General features: G+C 43.5%; 2 protein-coding genes across 7 annotated transcripts in view; one reads left to right on the forward strand and one right to left on the reverse strand.

Annotated features, from left to right (window-relative positions):
* Positions 1–13,219: 13,219 nt before the first annotated feature.
* On the reverse strand, positions 13,220–14,200 carry LOC138429950 (uncharacterized). The gene has a single exon (XM_069571541.1). The coding sequence runs from the start codon at positions 14,198–14,200 to the stop codon at positions 13,220–13,222; it is 981 nt and encodes a 326-aa protein (XP_069427642.1).
* Positions 14,201–14,225: 25 nt separating this feature from the next.
* NRG3 (neuregulin 3) overlaps positions 14,226–20,272 on the forward strand; it is a 1,214,780-nt gene continuing 1,208,733 nt past the window's right edge. For all 6 annotated transcript variants that reach the window (XM_069571557.1, XM_069571555.1, XM_069571558.1 and 3 more), the window contains exon 1: positions 14,226–15,087. In XM_069571557.1, coding sequence (XP_069427658.1) covers positions 14,250–15,087 — 838 coding nt within the window. In that variant the 5' untranslated portion in view covers positions 14,226–14,249. The remainder of the gene's footprint in view (positions 15,088–20,272) is intronic.

The following is a 20,272-nucleotide window of genomic DNA, read 5'->3' on the forward strand; positions in this document are numbered from 1 at the left end:
TTTTCATGGCTGCTGTCATCATCTGCAGTGATTTTGGAGCCCCCCAAAATAAAGTCTGACACTGTTTCCACTGTTTCCCCATCTATTTGCCATGAAGTGATGGGACCAGACGCCATGATCTTCGTTTTCTGAATGTTGAGCTTTAAGCCTGCTTTTTCACTCTCGACTTTCACTTTCCTCAAGAGGCTTTTTAGTTCCTCTTCACTTTCTGCCTTAAGGGTGGTGTCATCTGCATAGCTGAGGTTATTGATATTTCCCGGCAATCTTGATTCCAGCTTGACCTAATATGTATTCCAAGAAAATAAAATGTAAATGTTTACCTGATTACTAAATATTTAATAAAATCGCAAATATTTGTTAAAGAAAAAAGGGCTTTCCTGGAGGCTCAGATGATAAAGTATCTGCCTGCAATACCAGAGACCAAGGTTCAACCCCAGGATTGGGAAGATCCCCAGGAGAAGGGTAAGGCAACCCACTCCAGTATTCTTGCCTGGAGAATTCCATGAACAGAGAAGCCTGATGGGCTACAGTCCATGGGGTCACAAAGAGTTGGACATGGCTCAACAACTAACACTTTTACATTAAAGAAAAAATCTAAATATATACATTTGAAATTAGTAAACAATTTACAATGCTTTGTTATCATTAACCAGGAAAATGAAAAGAAATACAAATAAGGTAGGTATAATCAATTGACAAAAGAGTAAATATAAATAGGACACATATAAATACAATAGGTTAAAATTATCAAAGAAATATAAATTAAAAGAAGTACCATTGTTTGTATACTACATTTGTGAAAAAAAAAAGAGAAATAAATAATAGAAGTAAGGAAAGAATTTAGTAGACTTTGGGGACTGTGACTTATTGGTTTTTTTTTTTTTTAACTTCTGTATAATGTCACTTAAAACAAAGTTTTTAAATTATGCAAAGTACAATTTGTCTGCTTTTTTGTTTTTTGTTTGCTTAATTCAAGGTAATAAAGATTTTTACATATGTTTTCGTAAACAGCTTACTAGTTTTAGCTCTTGTATTTATCCATTCTTAGTTACAGTCTTTTTGTCTATGATGGAATGAAATGGTCCACTTCATTCTTTAGTGTGTGATTGCGTCTTCATATCACCGTTTGTTGAAAAGACTGTTTTTGTCCCCATAATGTTTTCTTGCACCCTGGTAGAAAATAATGTCCTATAAATATTGGGTGTATTTCCGGATTCTCAACTGTACTCCAATGATCTACCTGTCTCTTCTTATAACTAACAGTCATGATTAATGTAGCTTTGTGGTGAGCTTTGAGGCTAGGAAGCGTGAGCACTCCTACTCTGTTCTTTCTCAGTCCATATTAGAATTTCCACAGTAATATTAGAATCAGCTTGTCAATTTCTGGAGGGGTGAGGGGAGGCTTCTTACAAAACACATGAGCTTAAAATTCCTGGCCCCTGATGCACTGAGAGGAGTGAAAAAAACTATACAAAAGATCCAAAAGAAAAGTGTTTGGAGCCAGATAAAGGCAACTAAGACAAAGGGAGGAAAAAGAAAATTAAAAAATAATAATTTTGTATTGTTAAAAAGCAAAAACAGCCAAGTAAGCAACTATCTGTAAATGACAGAAGACTTTGTCCCATATGTGTGCATGCTGTACATGTTAATAAACTATTTTTCACTTAAAAAAAAAAGACAAAGGGAGGATCCAAATCACTTACTTACACCCCAGTTCCTCGGGGCAAGGAATGACACTGGATGTAGTGTTTCCTCTTCTTGGTTATGAACTTATCCAAGGCAGCAGTTTTCAAGGACTGGCCTAGCCCCTGCCCCTTGGGTGTTATGCAACCACTGGAAAGCATTGCTGGCAAGACAGCGGTACTTAGAGAGAAAGAAAAAAGAGAAGGCTGACATGTATTATTAAAATTGTGAAAAAAAATTTTTTTACATTTTAATTAGAGGTTTTTATTAAAATAGTGAGATTCGTATGTCCTCCATATCATACCATATAAAGTTACAATTGGAAATAGTAACTTTTCATTAATCACATTAACTGACAGTATACCAGAGTCCTTTTTAATATGTGCACAGTGTTTTAAAATTTGCAAATTATATTCACATTGTTTTCCATGTTTACCATCATAATAATGATGGAGTTAGGTAGTATTGCCCAAGCTTTATAGACCCAAAGTCTCATAGGATTATTGAAGGGACTTGCCTGGTGGTTCAGGTCTAAGACTCTGCACTCCCAATGCAAGGGACCCAGGTTCGATCCCTGGCCAGGGAACTAGATCCCACATGCTGCAACTAAGAGTTTGCATGTTGCAACTAGAAAAGATTCCACATGCCCCAACTAAGACCTGGCATAGCCAAGTAAACAAAAACATAAAACAAAACAACATCATAAAAAAAGGATTATTGGAGTGGTAATAATTCAACCCCAGGTTTCCTATTTGTTCACTGACCCTTCACTGCTCATATCCTTTAGTATGTCAAAGAATTTCCTGGTCATAGTATCAGCTCTACCAATTGCTTTATGGACACATACTCTCTCAATCCATGAAGTATTTGATACCTGTATTTTCAGAAATGATATGTGACCTTTGACTTCACTTAACCAAAGTATGTGCAACTCAGTTTAAGGCTTCTTTGAAAGTAGTGTGACAGACCAACTTTGATGTGCAAGATTCCTCTTCTCTGGGATGACACTTCTGACACAAGGCCTGGAGACAAAAGAGGAAATGACCTATGGTTTTGTATCTTCATTCTCTCTCTCTCTCTCACACACACACACACATACACACACACACGCATACACAAACCACACAAATATTTTAAATTCAAAAGAAAGAAGAATGGCCACCTTTCCAAAGGGAAAAGGAACTGCTTGGGGAACTTGAATAATGTAAAGTTTGTCTGAAAGCTTTAAAGATGAAAGGTGTCACTTTTTACCCATTAGCCTTGTGGAATGATGAGACCCTTGCTACTTCAAAGAGTCATTCAAATACAGTTTCCAGGAAAGGCTGCTTGAAAGATTTTTGCAAGGGAGGTGTGGTTCCCTCTGGGGCCTTTCTTTAGCACACTTGTAGACTTTCGTTAACACACTTGTAGTTTAGTGTTCACTAAACTTTTTAATGTAACTTCTAAATCTTTCTGGATCCCTCATAAATTCCCAGAGAAGACAGGAGGTATCTTCTGTCATTGTTCAAGCCCAGATGGAATTTCTAGAGGCTAGAGTAGGGTTCTCTCCTCCTGCTTAAAAAGAATATATATATATATAGATATAGATATAGATATAGATATAGATATAGATATAGATATAGATATAAACACACACACTCAGTCGCTTGAGTCATATGCAACCCTTCACAAATCTATGGATTGTAGCCCCTGCAGGCTCCTCTGTCCATGGGATTTCCCAGGCAAGAATACTGGAGAGGGTTGCCATTTCCTTCTCCAGGGGATCTTTCCAACCCAGGGTCTGAACCCATGTCTCTTGTGTCTCCTGCATTGCTGGCAGGTTCTTTACCCACTGAACCACTTGGGAAGCCCATATGCATACGTGCGTGTGTATATATATAACCTCAATGATCAGAGAAGTAAGGGTGCATTTGAGCTTCTAATTTTGGAAACAAATCATACTTTGCCTAAGAGCGCTCTTGCTTTTCTGTCAGTTGCCCAGAGGAGTTATATGGGTGCCTTGGAGTACCATTAGGAATGCTAATTGTGGGCTTAGGATTTCCAGAGAGAAAAAGGACAATGGGCAGAGCTGTGTGTAGGGGGTGGCAAATGGTGTATAATTATTTGCAAATCTGCCTTAATGCAAGAGCGTACCAACACCTCCTATTACTTCTACTTGCCAGGGAGATACTTCCTAGCTAATTGAATATTTCCCAAGGAGCTTATTTTTATCATTATATCATCCCCAAATTCACAATTCTGAGATTTCTGCCTAATGTTTTCTCTAATACTAAAAGCATTAACCATAAATAGTATCATTTTTGCTTTTAGTCTTGTCCAATATAGCAGGGATTATAAATTGTTTTCATTTATACTGATTCAGAAGGTGGGGTCAGACTTCAGTGCATCTTCTTATCCCAGTCCCTGGTGGAGAGTTTTTCATATAAGCAACCATCAGTCTTGAAGCTGGCTGCCATCTAAACTCCTCTTCTCTGCTTCCAAAGCAAAGTTGGCTTTCTGCCCAAAGTGCAAAGGGAGCCAGTTGGCCTAGTTAGTCTCTGATGGGCTCGACTTTGCCTTTCCCAACTCTGAGAAATTCCTTTGGGTAAACAAGCCTGAAGAGTTACCTGGTTTTGCATTTTGTAATTTACTTGTGTTTGGAATCAAATCATTGTCATCTTGTAGATAGTTTTCTCCCATCCATACATGTAATCCTATTCTTAGTCCACCTTATTCCCTAGACACTTAGTACCAAATCTGCTTCCACACCCTCCCTTACTTTTTTACATATTCCAGTGTACATACACACACACACACACATGAGCACGCACAGACACAATTGGTCAAATATGCCAATCAAATGTCTCAAGAAGTCTATTGTCAAAAGTGAAAACATTCTAACATTCTTACATTCCAACATTAATTAAAAAAATGATTTTTGAAGAAAAACAAAGGAAAATAAAAACAAAACAATAAATAATAAAAAATGATTTTTGAGAAGTTGAATTAAAAAAAAATGTATGTTAGCCATACTCCCAAGAAAGACAATACTTTAATAGAGTTTGTGGTTTTATAAATTTTATAAGATCATATCGATGGCTTAAAGGATTTACTGTGATACAGTTTTATGGCTTCTAAATTCTAAAGTACCCTCTGTTAAGATAACTAGAATATGAAATATTTTGTCAAATTATGATAGCTATTTTTTTTCTCATCCTGATGGAATTCCTATGCTTTTTCATTGTTTTCACAGATACTAAATATTGGCAGATAATTTTACTTTGTATTTCCCATGTAAAAAATAAGTATAAATCTATAAAACATGTCATCACTGTTATTTTATCTAATGATTATTAGCACATATCCATTCTTAAAATGCTATAAAAAAAAGAGAGAGCTATACATGTATGTCAATATCAATGTACAATTTTACCTGGGATTAAGGGAATTACCTCCACAATTTTGATTTTCAGAAATCTTTCTACCCTTTTAAGTTCCAGGAAATGGCTTCCTGGAAATGTGCTTCCACCAAGAAATATGCTTCCCCTTATAACTTAGATGAGACTTTTGTAAGCTCTTTCTCTTGAGTTCCATAAGATTCACAGATGACCCTCCTAATTTAGCAGTGATGTGGCCAAACACAGACCTTTCTCGTTTTTTTTTTTTTTTTTTGAACCTGCTCTAAAGGGCAGATATAGACCCTCTAATGTCTTGTTTTTTATCACACCAATGATCAGCCAAGATTAGGTTTGTTCCCCTGAAACTAGATAGACACAGAGACAAACATTCTCTGCTAAGCTGACTGACTGAGACTCATCTAACTACAAACCTCTCCAGGTGTCAACACTCTTGGTTCCTCCCCATGAGTCAAGGTCACAGCACATACTGACCCCTTCTGATCTTTCTATCTGGGCTGCATTCCTTACTCCAGCCAATGATGCTAGACAGCACTATAAATCCATTCAAATAACTTCAAGCAAAACTCTGGAGCCAGTGGGCAAGTTCATCACCAGGCAGTTCTCGAATAACCTTTCTTTTCTTTACTGTCTGCATTTGGTTTTAGCACCACACACAGGTATGGTCACATCCAGATATAAACATGCATTTGAACCGTTGTTGAGCTCTTTGTCTAAAACAGGGAATTCTCCTTCACCAAATTTAAAGTCCCCAAATCAGGATAAGTCTCCAAAACCTTTTGGAGTATGTTTCACAAGTGTAAGTGCTGTTAGCCTTTGGGGTCTGTTTGTTTCTCTGTTTTTAACCAAAAAGTTAAAAAAAAAAACAAACTTTAAAATATTTATATGGCTGCATACGTCTTAGTTATGGCTCTCAGGCTTCTCTCCAGTTGTAGTGCAGGCTCAGCAGCTGGCTCAGTAGTCATGTGTGGGCTTAGTTGCCCGTGACACATGTGAACTTCGTCTCCCTACCAGGGATTGAACCCGCATCCCCTGCACTGGAAGGCGGATGCTTAACCACTGGGGCACCCGGGAGTCCCTAACCTTTTGGTTTTATTCCCTAAGGAAACCAGGTGATAATTTCTTCCTTTCTTTCTCAATTTATAAACACCAAGCAAGTTTTGTCCTCTTGGGATATCCTTTTCTTTTCTATTTTGAGACAAAACAGACGGGCCAAATCTGCTGTGAGTTATTGCATCTTATTCCTTGGTTATTCTGTGGGTCACCTTTGAGGAGGTCATGTGGTGTGTGTTGAGGGGTGGGAAGGGGCACACCAAGGAAGGAGCTGGTGTACATTCATCACCTGGGGCTGTGAGGCCAGTGTTTCTCTGCAGTTATTCCTTGCTGCTCCTAAAGTTTACACACCTCATCAATATCTAGCCTGTTAATGGTGACAATGCAGGGCCAAACTTGTGTAAAATCTTCTGCAAAATTGTTGGAAAAGGTGGACTCGAGATCACGCGCCATTGAGGCAACCCGGATTTTCATGAAACAGGAATACTTACCACCATTTCTGAGCTGCCAACCTCAGCACTAGGCACATCACACAGTCAGATTCAAGTCTGACTCCAAAATTTCTGCTCTCTCCTTTAGTGATGATTAATCTATCTCAAGGATAAATTTCGGAATGTGCCACAGCAAATCAGAGACTGTAGAACACTTGAAAACCTTTTCAGGCTATCAATAATCTTTGGAAGAGGTTGCGGGTGGGGGAAGATAACTCTGAATTCACGAGTACTCAGTCACTCAGTTATGCCTGACTCTTTGCAATGCAATGCACTATAGCCCACCAGGCTCCTCTGTCCATGGAATTTTCCAGGCAAGAATACTGGAGTGGGTTGCCATTTCCTACTCCAGGGGATCTTCCTGACCCAGGGATCCAACATGCGTCTCCTGCATCTCCTGCATTGGCAACTTCAACACTTTACCACTGAGTCACCTGGGAAGCCCTCTGAATTCATACTTTACATTCCATTAGATGAAGCAAGGAGTTAGGCCCAGGATGTTGGCTGAGTTAGGCTCAAGAGTTGGTGCCAAGGCTGTCTGTCCTCAGGCTTCTCTGCATAGCTCAGTGGGGGAGCCCAGTGGTACAGACATAGAGAAAAACCATGAAGAGTTGAGAGAAATTATCTGATGGCTTTTTCCCTGTAGGGTGTTATGAAAGTTTCATACCCAAATCTGAGGAAGCAGAATGTAGATTTCTAGAAGCAAGATGAGATGAAGCCAAAACATTATTTGTATCAACATGAGCTCACATCAACTCTTTCTGAATGTGCAGTTGTATTAAACTGCCTTTTTTTTTTTAATAGGAATAATGAAGTTTGAGACAGAAATGATTCTTCCTCAGCTATAACAAAATTTATTTCAGGAAGCTGGCTTTGTACATTGTATCCTTTCTATGCCTACCCTTTGCTTGTACTCAGGTTCATGTGGGAGTGCTGTGAAGCTTGTGAATTGCCAAATGGAAACCCCTTTGCAGTGTTGAGAGGATAGAGAACCTGAACCCATGACTTTTGTTTCTGACATGAGAAGACATATCCTTGAAACTTTCCAGAGCGCCACATCCTCAGTGGTTGCTTGATCAGTGAATTGTCAAGGCAACCTCTCATCTACCAGTCCTTTAATTTCAGATCTCATAAGATGATTTCAAAAGAACAGAGTTGGGTAGTGAAGTGAGATAAGAAAAATATGTCTATCAATGACTGGTAAAGTTAGCAGAGAGAGAAAGGCAAAAGTATTGACAGATGGCAACTCTGAGTGCCAAGATAAAGTACCCGTGTTGGTACCCTAAAGAATGGGTGGTAATTTAATGCAAAACAAAAATTACATAAATATCTTACTGTGACACTCAGATCCTTCAGTACCGAGTGTCCAGCTCCTTGTCTATTCCCGCATCTCCTCTACACGTACCGTATATCGCACCTGGACTCTACCACTGGAGGATGGCTTCATGCTTTCCTGGCACGGCAGAGGTTTAAAGTACCCTCTGCTGCCATAGTCCACTTAACCACCTCCTGACTAGATTCCCGAGGCTTGTATGTCTATTCCAACCCAATGAGGGCTGCCAAAACACCAACGATCTTATACTGAACTCTTTAGGGCTCCTTTGAGACCCCTCTCATAGACTTGGTGTAATGAGGCTCTGTACTTGGATTCCTTCCCCTGTGAACTCAAAGCACAACTTTTGCCAAAGAAATGCTTCTCACAAAAATCCTCCCTTGATCTCTGGTGTATTGTGTCATCTACCAGTTCTTAGTTGAGCTATTTTGAAATTTTGGCATTGGAACTGGCAACTTCCACTGAAATTTCACATTTATTTTATCTTAGTGTCTCATTCAAAACTTCTAATTTCACATTCTGTTATACAGCAGTCAGCATTTCCTAGTTCATAAGGGTGCAATTAGGTGACAATACCTTAAGTTTGAACATTGTTACATTTTTTTGTGACTAGGATGCCACTGACATTTTTTCACCTTTCTGCTTTGTGACTTTTAGGCTGTAGAACTTATGTATTATTGTGGTTGTTTATTTATGGCATTAGAATATAATGCACAAGTCCTTCAAGTCAAGATACTGTGAACACACACTTCCTCCAGGGAAATTTTCCAATACATTGTGAATGCATCCTATGTATGAGACATAAAGCACCCACAATAAATAAATAAGGTTATTTGCTGAGACCTATGAAGAAAACAATTGGCTTCTCTTTTTAAAAAGATCATAATTATATACTATGGAGTGGGTATCATTATAATAACAGGAGTGCACTAAAGCAAGAGAGAATAAGGGACATGAAATCATGGGGAGAAGGTTAACCACACTCACCCTTCGTAAAGCATTTACTTCATGAAACATCTTGAGATATCACATTGCCTACACACATGATTCCAGGGGATATTATGAAGAATATTATGATTCTACAAGTCAGACGGATATCTGTAGTAAATACATTTATCCAGGGAACACACAGCTAATAAAAGAGGACCCTGTTACTCCTGAGTATAAACTTGTCTTGGCCTGAGAGGATGGTAAACAGATTGGGAATGTTGGGATTGAAGAAGAGATGTTCTGTGTAATCATATCAACATATCAAACAGCACTTCTCACTTTTTGATAGGCTATAGAATGTATCTATTTTGTTTATTGTCAGTCTCTTCCACTAAAATATAACTTCCATGGAGCTAGGGAGATATGTTTTGTTTTTTGTTGCATCTTCCATGCCTGGCACCTACTTTCTGCAAGATTTATATCATGAATGAGCTAAGAAGAAAGGGTGTGAGTATGGTAGGACATCACTTTGCTGAAAAAAGTCTGTATAGTCAAAGCTATGATTTTACCTGTAGTCATGTGCGGGTGTGAGAGTTGGACCATAAGGAAGGCTGAGTGCTGAAGAACTGATGCTTTCAAACTGTGGTGCTGGAGAAGACTCTTGAGAGTCTCTTGGACTGTAAGAAGATCAAACCAGTCAATCCTAAAGGAAATCAACCCTGAATATTCACTGGAAGGACTGATGCTGAAGCTTCAATACTTTGGCCACCTGATGTGAAGAGCTGACACATTGGCAAAGACCCTGATGCTGGGAAAGACTGAGGGCAAAAGGAGAGGAGGGCAGTAGAGGAAGAGATGGTTAGATAGCATCACTGACTCAATGGACATGAATTTGAGCGAACTCTGATAGTGAAGGACAGGGAAGCCTGGGGTGCTCTAGTCCATGGAATTGCAAAGAGTTGAACACGACTAAGCAACTGAACAAGAAATAGCCTTCGAAGGCAGGTTTTTCGTTCAACCCAAAGATTTTTAAAATTACCTCCGTACTTGTATACTGTCTGTAGGCTGTGTTCTTCTCTAGAGCACAAAGCGACACCTTCTCTAAAGTTCAGGCTAAATTCTATGACTGCTGGCCTGGGATATTTTGAGGCATGACACACTGGAGGTGTCTGGCCATGAAATTCACTTCCAGTCTTGTGGTTCTAAGGATGGGCCTTTGCTAAAGAATTTACAGAGGAGGAAACCCAGGACAGCCATATTGTGTTGTTAATGATGATGGCTAATTGAACTTGGGATATGAGATATTGATGCCACTGAAGGGAAAAATTGTAGTTTAACAGAAAAGTAGTTCAGAAATGCTTTAAATCATCGTTAGATGGTGTATCAGACAGGAGACATCTAGAAGGAGATCATATTCAGGCAGATATACAGATCAGCAGAGGCTGAGTTATACCACGCCCATTTATTAGGAAAAGCCACATCTCTCTCTATAGGAGGTAGAGATACCCAAGAAAAGTATGGAGAAGTATGGGTAACTCTTCCCTAATAAGTCATGACAGCTTTCTTTGCTAAATAATTAGCCTCAGCATTAAAAACCATAGGAGGCATCATTTTCAGATAATTATATCGAAAGAACAAGAATGTGCTTTGAAAGATGTAATCTGTATTATTTTTTTTTGTTTATTAAAACAATTTTTTTTTTTACTGTGGCTACTCTGAGTCTTCACTGGCAGTGTGTGCAGGCTCTTTATTGAACAGCACAGGTTCTAGAGCTCAAGCACATGTACAGGCTCAGTAGTTGTGGCTTGAGGGCTTAGTTGCCTTGTAGCATGTGGGATGTTAGTTCCCTGACCAAGGATTGAACTCATGTGCCCTGCATCGGAAGGCAGATTCTTAATCACTGGACCAGGGAAGTCTCTATAATCTGTATTTTGATTGAGGACCATATAGTAGATTTGGAAAGGCTTTATTTAGACTATGTGATAATTTAATACATTTTAATAAAGCTGGCTTCTAGTGTATTCTAAAAGTCATGCTGAAAAGATGCCATCAGTGAGTAGTATTAATACATTTAGCCATACAATTTTATATTATGTAGAATGTAGGTATTATAGTTTAATATCCTAGGTGAGAAAAATAAGAGGCCCAGGGGGACTTTATTGTTTACAGGGAGCAGAGCTCATACTTGAGTCCCTGTCTTCAGAATCGGAGTGTGAAACTCTTTGGCCAGAGTTCTGCTTCAGGGAGCTGTGAGTCACCAAACTGGGACTCTGCCTTACCCTGGGACTGAGCAGCTGGCTGCTCATCGGCAGTGAGAGTGTCTACCACTTGTCCTTGACCCAGCTGTGGAACCCTCTGCCCCCAATTCTAGTTCTAGTGCTTACCACCTGCTACGAGGGAGCCTCACAGTGAAACTGCAAATTAATGATGATTGTACCAGCCAGACATTTTTAGACGGGCTGATACACCCTGGTCCCCAGTACAAGGCTATCAAAGTAATGGGCTCTTTTTTTTTTTTTTTTACCTTTTTCCACTAGTGATGATGTTCACCATGAGAGAAGCTAATGGGTAGTCAAGTACAGAGGCTTGGGAGATGGGAGAAAATGAGCTGAACAGGGAACTGTGAATAAGCTGTTAAAGCCAAGTGGAAATGAGAAATGGAGGGAGTTTGAGAGGTAGATGAAGGCATTGGGGAGCACTGAGACAACATGGGGGGAGTTTTATGCAAATGCAATTTCAGGGGAGCATTTGCCCCACAGCAGCATTACAACATCCCGTTCTGTACACTAGATGTATTTCAGTGGGGAAGGAAGAATGCAAGGGCCATAGGAATAATGGGGGACCAATGAATTAGTAATGTTTTGGAAAAGTAATTTTCAGTCTTATATACTCAACAGCAGCACCTGCTATAATTTCACATATTTGTGTGAAAGCTAACTTTCACTTGTGACACAGGAAACATTGGCCAGTAACTGCCCAGCACCCACAGATGGTAGAGACTGGGTCAATTTTCACTTAAGAGAACTGTGCCCTGCATTTGTACAACGCTGGACAAAGAGCTTCACACTCAGGCTCTGAAGACGGGGACTCAAATATGAGCTCTGCTCGCTGTAAGCAATAAAGTCGCCCTGAGCCTCTGTTTCTCTCACCTAGGATATGAAACTATAATACCTACATTCTACATAATATAAAACTGTATTAATAGTACTCACTGATGGAAAGATGAACGAATATAGATTCAAGGGCTTGTTTTTTTTTTTTTTTTCACGTGCAGTTTTTGTAACTAACTCAGCACTACTGGATTAGAGCATGTTCTATCAAACTAAAAATCAAAAGCTTTCCTATGGGGAAAATCTTAATGTTATAGCTGGAAGAGGTGACAGCCACATTACTGCCATCAAAAGTAATTTATTCACCGTATCTGATCAAAATATTCTGGTAGGCACTAAATCCCAGGGGCTTCCTGTTTCAATGTATCCTCTCCTTGCAGTCTTTTCACTGTGCTGTTCTGCTCTCCACCTGTGAATAAAATGGATACCTGGAAAACTTCATCTTTGGGGAAACAAGCCAAGAGAATGCTGTTTTCATCATCAGCGCCAATCATACAGTGCAGGGAAGTGTATTGGGAGGCTGTCATCCTCAACCTCTCTTTCAGCTTGTAAAAACATCTTTCCGGTTTCCACTTTAGAGCAGGAAATCTAGGAAGCGATGACTAGGGAGGTTTTGCACCATCAGCATAAACCATGCTGATGCTGGCTCTTTACCCCCTCATCCCTTCTTCTTAGGCTGGTCCTACACTGCTCTTCAGACACAGGTACACAGGTGCCTCTCTATTCAAAGGAAGAGGAAAGAAAGAATTTTGTATACCAACCCGAATCGTCTAAAATGTTACCTTTCACAATCAGTTGTCCTGTGACGTGCGCACTTGCACGTACATCTACATTTAGACAATATTTTAAAAGGTAAGTTATCGCAAATCGGCTACGAGGTATCTGCCAGGTGTAACTGCACAAAGGTCTGTTTCACCAGCATCTCTTTTAGGAAGTCGGTGGGAAAGGGCTCTGCATCTAGCAGCGCCCGCCTTCACGCAGAGAAGCGCACAGACACCCTCCCACGCGCACACACCCCAGCTCTCTCGCCCCGCAGCTTCAGGCTCTGACCCCACTGCATCTCCAAGGAGAGGGGCTACAAGGAGAAGGTCGGGAGTTGCTTTTGCCACTTCCAAGTGGGGGTTTGCTTGGATCATTTATTCATCTTGTACCTGTTAAGAAACCACCATTGGGTGTTGGTGGGAGGCGCTACTCTGCCAGAAGCCCAGCCCGTCCGCCGCGGCTTCACACACCGCACCCGCCTGCCTGCCAGCGCCCGCCTGGAGTCGCCTCCCGCCCGGGGTCCCTGTTTCCCGGGATCCCCGACGGGGTCTTCCGTTTCGCGTCTCCGACTTGGGAATGTGAACGGGCAGGGGCGCCGGGCAGTGCCCCGAATCTTCTGCGGGCTGACGGGATTCCCTCCGCGGCGGGTCGGGCAGCACCCTCCGCGGACGCCCCGTGCGTCGCCGGCCCCGGGCTCGCGGCGGCGCAGCTCGCTGGAGTTGGACTCTCTTGGGCAGCGGCGCCGGCGCCGAGCCGCAGGCGGCGGGAGCGAGGCGAGCCCGGCCGCTCGCCCTCCGCGCTGCGCTCGGATTGGTCTCTCGCAGACAGTGCTGGCCGAGGGTTGGCTGCGGGCCGGCTGAAGAACAGGTGCACCTTGCCGCCCGGACTCGCGGAGCAGCCGCCGAGGACCGCGGCGCGGCGGGCCGGGCGTGCGGCGGCGGCCAGGCCGGCCCCCTGTGTTGGAATGCGGCTCTCCAGCGCCCGGCGTGCCGCGGGCGGCCGGCTCGGCCCCTGAAGGCGGCGCGAGGCCCAGAGGCGGCGCGGGCGGGCGCCCGGGGGAGCGGGCCGGGTGCGGCGCCCCGAGGATGCCGGCGCGGCTGGAGCGCTTGCAGGCGGCGGGCAGCAGCAGCGGCAGCAGCAGCAGACGCGGGGCCCCGGCGCGCAGGAGGCCGCTCGGCGGGCAGCAGACGCGCCCCGCCGCTCCCTGACCGGCCGGCCGAGCCGGGGGCGCGTCTCGCCCCTCTTCGCGCTCCTCGCCGCCCCCTCCCCGGCCCGCGTCCCCTCCCCCGCTCCTCTCCTCCCCGCCCGCCGCCCGCCTCTCGGGGGGAGGGGCGTGGGGGCAGGGAGCCGATTTGCATGCGGCCGCCGCGGCCGCTGCCTGCGCCCGAGCCCGCCGCCGCCGCCGCCGGAGCCCGCGCCCGCGCCCGGCCCGCGCGGCCCCATGCCTCTGGCGCGGCCCTCGGGGGGGCGAAGGTGAAGACCGGCTCCTAGGATGAGTGAAGGGGCGGCCGCTGCCTCGCCACCTGGAGCCGCTTCGGCAGCCGCCGCCTCGGCCGAGGAGGGCACCGCGGCGGCTGCGGCGGCGGCGGCGGCGGCGGCGGCGGGCGGGGGCCCGGACGGCGGCGGCGAAGGGGCGGCCGAGCCCCCCCGGGAGTTACGCTGTAGCGACTGCATCGTGTGGAACCGGCAGCAGACGTGGCTGTGCGTGGTGCCTCTGTTCATCGGCTTCATCGGCCTGGGGCTCAGCCTCATGCTGCTCAAATGGATCGTGGTGGGCTCCGTCAAGGAATACGTGCCCACCGACCTGGTGGACTCCAAGGGAATGGGTCAGGACCCCTTCTTCCTCTCCAAGCCCAGCTCCTTCCCCAAGGCCATGGAGACCACCACCACGACCACCTCCACCACGTCCCCCGCCACCCCCTTCGCCGGTGGTGCCGCCTCTTCCAGGACGCCCAACCGGATTAGCACCCGCCTGACTACCATCACGCGGGCGCCCACTCGCTTCCCCGGGCACCGGGTGCCCATCCGGGCCAGCCCGCGCTCCACCACGGCACGGAACACTGCGGCCCCCCCGACGGTCTTGCCCACGACAGCCCCTTTCTTTAGTAGCAGCACTCCGGGCTCCCGACCCCCGGTGCCAGGAACCCCCAGTACCCAGGCCATGCCCTCCTGGCCCACTGCGGCGTATGCTACCTCCTCCTACCTTCACGATTCTACTCCCTCCTGGACTCTGTCTCCTTTTCAAGATGCTGCCTCCTCCTCTTCCTCCTCGTCCTCCTCCTCTACCACCACCACCACCACGCCACAAACTAGCACCAGCCCCAAATTTCGTAAGTAAACACTCTGAACTCTGATTTACTGCTGAGTTTCCATTCTGCCTTCCTGCTGTCTTTTCCCCTCGCCGCTTCTAGCATCCTTCATCCCCAGCCCTGGATTGGAACATAGAGTGAGAGGATTAAAACCGGCCACAGGGGAGGAAAAAGGTGCCGGCCTTTTCCCCTGTGAGGGGAGAAGGTGGAATGAAGCAGAGGGAGATGGTCAGCCAGGCTCCACGGGCCCTACTTCACTGAGTCCCAAATGAGAACTAACTCCCTTCAAGGGGTTAAAGCCAGTGCGATCCCTCTTCACTGCAGACCTGCTGTCGAGTTCTGGGATCCAGCTCCTGGTGAGAGCTGGGGAGGGAGGGAGGGCCTTCCCCAAAGGACGGAGCCCTTTCCGTGCCTGTAGGAAGCAGTAAAGGAAATGTACAAGCATTGCCCGACGTTAAACCTCGGAGGGAAGTTGTGTCCGTGTATGGGTGGGCTGGGGGTTGTGTGTGGTCATTTGATGGAGATGTTGGTACAGTGAAGCTGTGGACAATTCCAGCAGCCCTGACCCGGGCAGGGACCAGGAAGGGTTAATTAGAAGCCATTGTGGGAGGTAGGGAAAGGAGGCGAACCATGGCGGAGGGCTAAACTGATAACCGCCTACCCTGCCCATGGACATTCCAAGGTGTAGAAAAGGATTCTGTCTGCCGAGAGTGAGTTAACTAAGGGGAATTATGAAGGGAGCCCTGCGGAGCTGCCTTTTCTCTAGGAGGAGGAGTTTTTTCAGCTCTGCCAAGCATTTGCTTTGTTCATTTCCCAAAGGTGGGGTGTGAACCTCGTTCCCCTCCCTTATGCCTGAAAAATTTAGGCAAAATGGGCCAGAGTTCCCTGCACTCAAGGATGAGAAAACCCAACTCCTTTGAAACAGGTCACTCTTTGAATATAGCTTCTTCAACCTTGTCTCAGTTGCTGCCAGCACTGGTCAGTTACCCCAAGCATGAGAGCTTTCTGCCTGTCTGGGAGATGTGACTGTACCTTTTTAAATGTGTCAGATGACTAATTGACCTCCCACCACTCTCCCACTACCCCACCTCATTCTTATTCTAAGGAAATTTTAGGCAGCCTCTTAATCTGACTGGAGATCAGGATCTGAGAACAGTTTGTGCAACCTGTGAAGGTTATTTAGGACAAACCCCCAGCCTGCCAGTTCAAGTTCTATGCAAAGCTTTTCTCCCCAAACTGCCTGACTGTGCTCTCCTTACATTGTATTTCTGTTTTGAGCCACAGCATCTGGAGGGAAAGGAAGCGTGCTCATCATTAACTCTTGAGTAGGAATACCAACCTTCCAGTCATCTGGGAAATTTTCATTTCTCTACCTATGGTTTTACCTGGGGTGGTATTTAACCTTTGAAACTTTTTTTTTTTTTTTGATTTGTTGAGCGTAAAGTCCAACAAGAGACATTCCTGATGTTTTTACTCTGCTTTGGGGAAAAAAATAAAGGTTAAAAAGATACATTGGGAGACAGGGAGGAGAGGGGAATGAAGAGAATCTGCCACAAAGCAGAATGGCAGGCAAGCCGGTAACTTGCCGCTTCTCTCTCCTTTGGCTGAAGCAGTAATTTTTGAGAGCACATTTTCCCAGGAGGTGTGTAGAGGCTTCTCTCAGCAAATCTAGCTGCTTGAGTTTGGTGGATGGGTAAAGGATGTGCAAGTGTATGTGTGAACGTTCAGTGGATTGAAAATAGATACATTTATCCTGAAGACCCCAGGTTTTTTGTTTTTGTTTTTTTAGATCTTCTTTTGATACAGTTGATATAAATAATGGAGTATGGGTATACTTCTCAGCCTTGTGTGTATGTCGGGGGAGGGTTGAATATAGGGGATATTTCATGTTCTTTCTCAATTGATTTCCTTGCTTTCCATTCTGGAGGTCTTTAAAGAAAAGCCCAAGGTAATTATTTCTACCCCTCCATACTCCCTTCCTACATTCTGTAGACGGGAATGGCAGTATCTTTAATAAATAATGATTATTGACAGGGCTCTCAGCCCTAAGGAAAAGGGAGGGGGGAACCTGTAAATGGTGTCAATGTTCACTTAGACATATAAGCAGTATTTGTTTTATGTGTATCTGAGGTTCAGCTCCTGCTCTTTTTTAAACCTCCGGCAAAGAGTTGAATTAAGGGATTTATGAGTGTGGAAATCCAGCAGAAACTGACCTGGTTTGTCTATATCAACAAGGGAAATTTTAATGAAAGGAAGATTATGTAGTTTCTATAAAAGATGAGTTTAAATAGGCAGGTTGTATGGTAATTTAAAGAAAAATGATAATTTAATTATTTTTGAGTATAAGATTGCAGGGTGATTAACAAAAGGAAATAAAGGTTTCATTTGAGGGATCATCAACACTGCTGAAGAATGGCCTGAATATCTTGCATTAATATTTTTCACTTGTTTTGATTATGTCACCAGAGTTCCCAGGAGAGAAAGTTCCCTTTTTTTCTGGCTCCTACCTTTAGACTTCAATAGGTGCTTTTTCTTTTCTTTTTTTTCCAAATGAAAGTCATGGGTTGTATTTTAGCCCCTGAAGACAGCTGACAGCAATGTTTTTTTTTCTTGAGACTGTCTCACAAATTCTGAAATTGCCAGGGTCTGTGCTTTTGAATTGAACACAAGGCTTGTAGAATGAGTCTTTGTGTTTATCTTAGGTCGACCAGAAGGATACTGTCTGTAAAGACAGTGTAGCTCTTTGGAGTGGAAGAGACTGGTTCATTCTAGAATAAACACACTTGCAAATGAGTAATAGGATTTTTGTAAGCAAAAGTTATATTTGCTATGGGAAGGCCCAGTTTAGGAGATTGTTTCTGATTTTCTGTAGGATTAACAACAAAGAAAGCTTGAACTTGCAAGGTGGAGGGGGAGAAGGGCTTGGAAGTGGACTCTTCCCATTCTCCAACTTTCAGAACGTGAGCCAGACCAAAACATTCTTCTTTGTTACTGGGGTCTCTTGGATTCCCAGGACTTGCCTTTCCTTCAGATGCTTTAAAAACAAGTATCTTGAACATACTGCCTCTAAGAGATTATTTCCTACAAAATGTCTCTGCAGCTGTAAGTGTAGTGTTAGTTTACAAATCTTTTAATCCACAGGGAGGTTTACTGCAGACAGGAGAGAGACAGTAATTTTGACCAGTGTATAAACATCCTTTTAGGGGACATTGGATTGTATTTTCATACCTGAAATGCCTACATGTGTGTAGAATGTTGTCAGTACAAATGTGGATTGTTGTTTTACTCAGCAGAAAACACCCTTTAACATATTTAACAGAAGACCAGATCTTGGCTAAATTCAAGTGCTAAACACAACCACTTTTAATGGATTATTCTTTGGGTCATATTTGGAAGGTATATAGCTTATTCCAGTGAGAAAGATCACAAATCTTGAATAGTATATTTAGTAGAGAAATAATGTAAAGTGTATCATTGATGTTTAAACATGGTAGGATGACAGCTTTAGTATAACCAAGTGTATCTAAATCAGACTTTACCCAAACGTCATTTTGGAGCATTCCATTGATAACATTGACAATTTTCTTATCTCTTCTTCTTAAACCATCTTCAGTCTTTCAGCAAGGGTACTCTGAGTTGCTTTATAAGCAGCCTCAAGTATGATTTGTTTAAAGTTACTCCTATGTTGTCTTTTGTCCACATGAATTGGGGCCATCAAAGGAATTCCAGCATAGAAAGGACTCACCCCAACCATATGGGGTAACCACAGTGGGAGGATTCAGAGTTCAAGATCAATATTTCTTATGAAATCCAATTGAGAGGTTTTTTATGAGCACATGTTGCAGCTTGAGTACATTTTGATTTCCTCTGGCCTTAATACAGGATTATGAGACTCTCCTGCGTTAGTCAATTATGCTGTGCATTTTACTCTTCTGACACTTACGTTGTGCTTGATGGTCCTAACAGGAGAAAAAGAGGCAGGCAGGGGTGTGGGCATAGAATCGGCAAGGTTCTCTTCAGAACCATTTTTAATCTGGCCTCAGCGCCTTAAGGCAGTGGTCTCAGTCTTCCTCCTCCCTTGCTCATGACTGAGACGGAAGGGGTTGGGAGTGCTAAGAGAACATTCCTTTTGCATGCTTGATTGGTGACTCCAGACATCTCTTGTCTGTGCGATTTCCTGGATAGCCTTTTTTTTTTTTTTTTTTTTTAAACACAGTGTTGATCTACATGTTTGTCAGAAAGAAAAACAAAAAGTTCAAAAAAAGCTGGTGTGTGGCAGCTTCTCTCCTTACTTTTGGTTAGTAAAGCAACCAACGTTTCTACATCCGGGTTAAGCCATAATCAAGTGTTGGGTACCGAGTTTGAAAACAGTGCCATCCTAGGAGGTCTAGTGTTTAGAGGAACAAGCTCTCCCTTCCTCTCTGGCGTGCTTTCTCAGCTCCTCCTCATCTACACACCACAATGAAAAGAAGGGTGATTTTCATCTACTTTCTTATGTAGAAATTCTTTCCTCATAACCTCTGATATCCAGTGCTAAACATATCTCAGTATTCTATCTGAGGTGTAGAAAATGGAACATGAAAGCTGGCCCTGAAATATATAAGAGCAAAGAAAGAGCCATAAACCTAAGACTGAAAAGTGCATTTGAATTGCTTGTGAATAGAACTAGAATTCATTTTTCTCCCCATGAACCTGTTTTTATCTTCAGACTTTTGTGTTGGGTGAGGCACAGAGCTGGTACTGCGTTGGCAAATACCACTGAGACATTTTTGGAGTCTAGAGATTTTACTTGTCTATACTCAAAAAAGTGTTTCCTCCAGAACCATGTACATATGGAAGACAGGAGGGAGAAAGAGACTCAATTTAAAGCTTTGCGATACCAGGATGGAAATGTACCTAAATCCATTCATGTGGTTATTAATGAAAGTCTTAGGACACATGGTTTGGTTTTGCATTTTTACAACTTTTTCTCTGAGGACTTAGGGACTCCTTCCTTATCCAGTCTTTTATCGATTTGAATCATGGCTCTGTCTGAAGGCCCCTTACAGACTTTTGATTATTTTATCTTACTTTTTATTTCCTTAGCTTATCGTATAAGCAGTAGTCATTACAAGAAGTTTTCTTAGATATGCTTAACCTTGCCATGTTGTTTCAAGTTGTTTTAAAAGTCAACCTTTTTGGTAAGCCATGTTTGACTAGGTTGATA

Source organism: Ovis canadensis, chromosome 25, assembly GCF_042477335.2.
Source record: "Ovis canadensis isolate MfBH-ARS-UI-01 breed Bighorn chromosome 25, ARS-UI_OviCan_v2, whole genome shotgun sequence".
NCBI lineage: Eukaryota > Metazoa > Chordata > Mammalia > Artiodactyla > Bovidae > Ovis > Ovis canadensis.